The 7105-nt window shown below is 50.9% G+C and overlaps 1 gene segment (V, D, J or C); it reads right to left on the bottom strand.

Moving 5' to 3' along the window:
* Positions 1-4737: 4737 nt before the first annotated feature.
* Positions 4738-5423, bottom strand: LOC124974730 (immunoglobulin heavy variable 3-23-like). The segment is given in 2 exon segments: positions 4738-5165; positions 5265-5423. Coding segments are annotated over 2 exon segments (576 nt in total).
* Positions 5424-7105: the final 1682 nt, after the last annotated feature.

Below are 7105 nucleotides of genomic sequence, written 5' to 3'. Positions count from 1 at the left end.
GAGACAATGATAAGGACCATGCCTGGAGAGAAGGCTAAAGACCATGCCTGGACACAATGCTAAGGACCACGTCTGGAGACAATACCAAGGACCATGACTGGAGACAATGCTAAGGACAAGGCCTGGAGACAATGCTAAAGACCATGCCTGGAGACAATGCTAAGGACCATGCCTGGAGACAATACTAAGGACCATGAGAGGAGACAATGCTAAAGACCATGCGTGGACACAGTGATAAGGACCATGCCTGGAGAGAATTCTAAAGACCATGCCTAGACACAATGCTAAGGACCATGCCTGGAGAGAATGCTAAAGACCATGCCTGGACACAATGCTAAGGACCACGTATGGAGACAATGCTAAAGTACATCCCTGGAGAAACTGCTACGGACCATGCCCGGAGACAAATGCTAAAGACCATGCCTGGAGACAATGCTAAAGACCATGCCTAGAGACAATGCTAAGGAACATGCCTGGAGAAAATGTCAAGGACCATGCCTTGAGACAGTTCTAAGAACCATGCTTTGAGAAAATGATAAGGACATGGCTGGAGACAATGCTAGAGACCATGCCTGGAGAAAATCCTAAGGACCATGCCTGGAGACAATGCTAAAGACCATGCCATGAGACAATACTAAGTACCATGCCAGGAGACAATGCTAAGGTCCTTGCCTGGAGACAATGGTAAGGACCATGCCTGGACACAATGCTAAGGACCACGCCTGGAGACAATGCTAAAGACCATGCATGGAGACAATGATAAGGACCACACCTGGACACAGTGCTAAAGACCATGCCTGGAGATAATGCTAAAGACCATGCCTGGAGACAATACTAAAGACCATGCCTGGAGACAATGTTAACGTCCATGCCTGGAGACAATGTTAAAGGCCATGCCTGGAGACAATGCTAAAGACCATGACTGGAGACAATGATAACGTCCATGTCTGGAGACAATGCTAAAGACCATGCCTTGAGACAACGCTAAAGTCCATGCCTGGAGACAATGCTAAAGACAATGCCTGGAGACAAGGCTAAAGACCATGCCTGGAGACAATGTTAAAGAACATGCCTGGAGACAATGCTAAGGACCATGCCTGGAGACAATGCTAAGGAACATGCCTGGAGACAATGCTAAAGACCATGAATGGAGACAATACTACAGACGGTGCCTGGAGACAATGCTAAAGAACTTGGCTGGAGACAATGCTAAGGACCATGCCTGTGGAAAATTCTAAGGACCATGCCTAAAGACAATGAGAAGTACCATGTCTAAAGACAATACTAAGTACCATGCTTGGAGACAACGCTAAGGATCATGCCTGGAGACAATGCTAAAGACCATGCCTGGAGACAATACTACAGACGGTGCCTGGAGACAATGCTAAAGAACTTGGCTGGAGACAATGGTAAGGACCATGCCTAGAGACAATGCTAAAGAACATGCCTGGAGAATGCTAAAGACCATGCCTGGAGACAATGCTAAAGGTAATGCCTGGAGACAATGCTAAAGACCATGCCTGGAGACAATGCTAAAGACCTTGCCTGGAGACAATGCTAGGGACCATGCCTGGAGACAATGTTAAAGACCATGCCAGGATAAAATACTAAGTACCATGCCTGGAGACAATGATAAGTACCTTGCCTGGGGACAATGCTATGGACCATGCCTGGAAAAATGATAAGACGATGCCTAGAGTCAATGCTAAGGACCATGCCTGGAGAAAATATTAAGGACCATCCCTGGAGACAATGCTAAGCACCATGCCTGGAGACAATGCTAAAGTCCATGCCAGGAGGCAATACTGAGTACCATGCCTGGAGACAATGCTAAGTGTCATGCCGGGAGACATTGCTAAAGACCTTGCCTGGAGACAATGCTGAAGGACATGCCTGGAGACAATGCTAAAGACCATGCCTGGAAACAATGCTAAAGACCATGCCTGGAGACAGTGCTAAAGACCAGGCCTGGACACAATGCTAAGGACCATGCTGGAGAGAATGCTTAAGACCATGACTGGACAAAATGCTAAGGAACAGGTCTGGAGACAATGCTAAAGTCCATGCCTGGAGAAACTGCTAAGGACCATGCCCGGAGACAATGCTAAAGACCATGCCTGGAGACAATGCTAAAGACCATGCCTAGAGACAATGCTAAGGACCATACCTGGAGAAAATGTTAAGGACCATGCCTGGAGACAATGCTAAATACAATGCCTAGAGACAATGCTAAGGACCATGCGTGGAGACAATGCTAAAGAGCAAGCCAGGAGACAATACTAAGTACCATGCATGGAGAAAATGCTAAGGACCTTGCCTGGACACAATGCCAAAGACCATGCCTGGAGAAATGCTAAAGACGATGCCTAGAGACAATGCTAAGGAACATGCCTGGAGGAAATGTTAAGGACCATGCCTGGAGACAATGGTAAGGACCATGCCTGGAGGCAATGCTAAAGACCATGCCAGGTGACAATACTAAGTACCATGCCTGGAGACAATGCTAAGGACCATGCCTGGAGACCATGCTAATTGCCATGCCTGGAGACAATGCTAAAGACCTTACCTGGAGACATTGCTATAGACCATGCCTGGAGACAATTCAAAAGACCATGCCTGGAACAACGCTAAAGACCATGCCTGTAGACAATGCTAAGGACCATGCCTGGAGACAATGCTAAAGGCCATGCCTGGAGACAATGCTAAAGACCATGCCTGGAGACAATGCTAAAGACCATGCCTGGACACAATGCTAAGGACCATGCCTGGAGAGAATGCTAAAGACCATGCCTGGACACAATGCTAAGGACCATGTCTGGAAACAAAGAGATAGATATCTTGAGGGCATCTCACAGGCCCGAAGAACACACCGATCTTAAGCTCAAGGGAGTAAAGTTGAAAATTCTACTGAGAGGAGACCAGTGGATCAGCTTTCTTACACAAGCGGGCCCAGGAGGATTTTCAAAATGCTCAGCCACCCAAACCCTCAGAGGCTGCTGCAGCCAGGGACCCTGGAGTCTTGGCTACTGTTCCAGATAGCGGCAGAACTTTGTGTCGACCATGTGGTGCTGGTTCTGCAGGATTGCAGGGTGCTGGCGTTAGGGGGTCATGAAGGTTTCCACCAGGAATTCAAATGAAGGCCTGGGAGGCCAGGCAAGGTGCACAGGGTAGAGTCCCTGTGGTCACACCCTGAGAAGTCCACATGTGGGGATGTGAGGAGGAAGCCGAAGCTGTTGTGCAAACTCCTGAGAGTAAAAAATGCCAGTAACATGGGACACTGTCCTGAGAAAACAGCAGGAATTGAGCAGAAACAAGCCAACAGGGAAGGACATGTGGGCTGCAAGACACAAGGCCACTGGGATGGAGCTACACATGACATTGGAGAGAATATCAAGATGACATGCACCTCAAATACTGGACATCCAACTATGGGAGGTGTTTCCCCAGTTTGATTTCAGCTCTCTTTGGTCCTATCCCTTCCTTCTATGCCCCTAGTTTTGTAAGTGGAAATGTTTACTTGTTCCTTTGTATGTTGGATATTTTTAAATTGCTTTTAATGTTACAGGAGCTCTCCAGGCGAGAATGCCTGAGCTCCAGAGGAATCTGTGGACTTGAACTTTGAGCAATCTCAGCACTGCTGAGACCATGGGCACTCTGGAAAATGGACAAGGCATGATTTCCTTGTGAGATGGTTGTGAGTTTTGGGAGTCAGGAACAGAACTTTATGGTTTGGATGTGAGCTGTCCCACAAATGCTCCCAAGTGAGACAATGCAGGACAGTTCAGAGGAGAAGTGATTGGGTTGTAAGAGTCTTGCCCCAATCAGTGAGTGAATCCCATGTGGGATGAACTGAAGTGGGATGTTGTGGCTGGAGGAAATTGGAATTAGGGCATGACTTTGGGGTGTCTGTATTGAGACTGGAGAGTGAAGACTGTGCTTCCTGATCACCCTGATGTGAGCTGCTTCCTTCCACCACCTCCTCTGCCATGATGTTCATCCTCACCTCGAGCCTCAAGGAATGGAGCAGCCTTACATGGACTAAGACCTCTGAAATCATGAGGCCTCAAATAAACCTTTCCTCCTAAAATATTTCTGGTCAGATCCTTCAGTCAGATCAGTGAAAAAAATCTGACTAAAACACTCACAAATGAAATCGTAGTCACAAAGAGAAAAACAGCTGAGAGGAATCCCTGGGAACTAGAAGAGGGATCAGGAGGTAGAGAAGGGGATTGAGGGTGAGGTTGAAGGGCAGGAGACGGGAGGGAGGAGGAACGAAACTGACCAGGCTACACTGTGTACCTGCAAGAGGTGCTGCAGTGAATGTCCCTTATGATCTCTAAAGGGCTCTAAGGAAAACACACACACACACACACAAAAGCCCACAAACCCATGCCCAAGTCCCAAGACACACACACACACACACACACACACACACACACACACACACACACAAAAGATCTGTTGGACAAAAAAGGAAAAAGGGCAAAGAGGAAGAGTAAAGAGGAGGGAGAGGAAGTTGCAGGGATGGAAGAGGAGGAGGTCCTACTCCATGACTGTGCAGTTAGGTCAATTGAAATGCTATATCGTCCTTGATTATGAGGCACTAATGAAAAAGGAAATATAAAGTGAAAACCCAATTGTTCTCTTCAGAGACGCTACCAATTAGTACAGAACATGTCCACAGAGCTCCCCTGGGAAGCTGGTACATGGAGAGGCACCAGATGCTGAAACCTGCCTTCAACCCCTCTGCACCTGCTCCTGAGTGACCGTGAGCTCCCTGTGTGCTGAGCGCCCCCTGCTGGCCCTGGGCACCCTGCAGGGAGGTTTGTGTCTGGGCTCACACTGAGGTCCCCTCACTGTGTCTTTCGCACAGTAATAGGTGGCCGTGTCCTCGGCTCTCAGGCTGCTCATTTGCAGGTACAGCGTGTTCTTGGAGTTGTCTCTGGAGATGGTGAATCGGCCCTTCACAGAGTCTGGGTAGTAGGTGCTACCACCACTGCTAATTGCTGCAACCCACTCCAGCCCCTTCCCTGGAGCCTGGCGGACCCAGTGCATCGCGTAGCTACTGAAGGTGAATCCAGAGGCTGCACAGGAGAGTCTCAGGGACCCCGCAGGCTGCACCAGGCCTCCCCCAGACTCCACCAGCTGCACGTCACACTGCACACCTGCAAACACAGAGGCAGCCTGGTCAGGACACTCACTCATCCACTCTTCTCTCACTCCTGTCCACTCACACACTCAGGATCTCTGTTCTCCATAATCACCTTTGAAAACAGCCACAAGGAAAACCCAGCTGAGCACACTCTCCATGGTGAGCAGCCTGTGTTGAGTCCTGACCACTGAGTGGGATGAGCTGGAGTCCAGGGCTGGGCTCCTGTGCAGAGCTGCAGGGTCAGGGTGGCTGGTTTTCATGAGCAGAGGGAGGCCCTATTTGCATGTCCTCCTGCTCTATAGCAGCTCTGGGTGGAGGCCCAGGCAGAGCAGCACTGAGAGCAGGTGGGAGTGTCATGGGCAAGCCACGTTCCCTTAAGGCTGCTGCTCTGTCACCTCAGCATGTCCTTGTGGTCCCAGAATAGTGAGAGAATTCACATCCTTGCCAGGCCACCTGGATTCCCCTAGGGCTGGCAGAGTGACTTCCTGGCCTGTCAGGGTCGTCTCTGCCATGACCACGTGGGGGAGGAAAGGGTTAACTGGAGGATGGTGGAGGAGTTTTATTTCCCAAAACACTTACCTACTCAATGACCACACAAGAGACAGTACCTTATTTGTGAGAGAGGGCGTGTGACAGGTCTGGCCATACCAGCTCTGCCCTCTTCAGAACCACGGAGTCACCCAACTCTGCTTTATTCATAATATGCAGGTAAAAGGGGCAAGAGCAGCAGGAGCTTCTTCTGTGATGGACAAGATAGGGTTGAGTCAGGGGAGCCATGCACTTAGGGGAAATTCCAGAAGGAGACAGGGAAACACTCTCAGGCAGCACCACCTACTTCCCTGCAGTTCCTAGAAGCCAGGCCTCTGTGTCCCGTGGCTCAACCTAGTCAGATTCTGCTAAATAAGGAGGCTCCCCACACTGGCATGCTGAGTCCCCAGTGTGATCCCAGCCCCACTCCGGGCATCCAGCCCAGCTGCCCCTCTCTGCCTCCTGCCTTCCTGCCATGTGGTGGATCAGCCTCAGGAAGCCCTGGGCAGGAGCAGCACCTTGAGGTCTGCATCCTGGTCTCCAGAACCTGCTGCAGTGCAGCTCTCTCATTGCACATCATCAGCCTCTGGAGCTGCTCAGAGCCCCACAGACTGGATCAGCTCACACTGGAGCTGGTGACAGAGGTAGTCACAGTAAACAGCTAAGGATGCAGCCCTGGACTGGGTAAAGTGTCTGTGCCAGGGTGATCTGGGTGCTGGAATCGTCTCTCCAGCAGCAAACCTGGCAGCACCCATGTGGCTGACTCTGCAGGCACACAGGTGCCAATGCTGCCGAGGTGAGTCCTCTTCCATCTGTGTCCAGAGGAAGACCTGGGTGGCCCTGGTGATCAGGCAGAGCTTTGTCACAGGTGCAGCACCTACAAAGAGTCCCTGGGGCCATGGCTAGTGGAGTCTGTAAGCAAGGCTCACTATGGACCCACCTCTCTAGGTCTACCAGCTGCAGGGCCAGCTAGGAGAGCAGCAGGTAAGAGACTCCAACCTGTGCAGCACAGCCTGGGTGAGCAGAGACACGGGGTGGACCAGCCTGAGGACTGGGGTCAGGACCACTCTCCAGTGTGCACAGCAGGTGGGACCTGGAGGCCAAGGGGTGACCCTTAGTCGTGATGTGGAAAATAAACTGTCCACAGAGGAGTTGAACGTTAGCGAAAGAGAATGGCGTCCTGTCACTCCTGGCCATGGACATGGACCTGGAGCACATGGACCTAGCTGACCTAAGTCAGGCAGAGGGAGGCCATCACCACACCAACATCATGTGGGGAAGCTCCTGCATCAGCCTCCTGGACAGAGAGAGGACCAGTGACCCCTGGAGATGGGAAGGTGCAGGGAGGGTGAGGGTGGGGTGGGTGGTGAGGACCAGGTGCAGAGAGGGCCTTGTCCTGGTGCCCTGTATCTCACATGCACCTGT

This window comes from Sciurus carolinensis, unplaced genomic scaffold, assembly GCF_902686445.1.
Source record: "Sciurus carolinensis unplaced genomic scaffold, mSciCar1.2, whole genome shotgun sequence".
Classification (NCBI taxonomy): Eukaryota; Metazoa; Chordata; class Mammalia; order Rodentia; family Sciuridae; genus Sciurus; species Sciurus carolinensis.
This window is presented reverse-complemented; position numbering and strand designations above follow the sequence as displayed.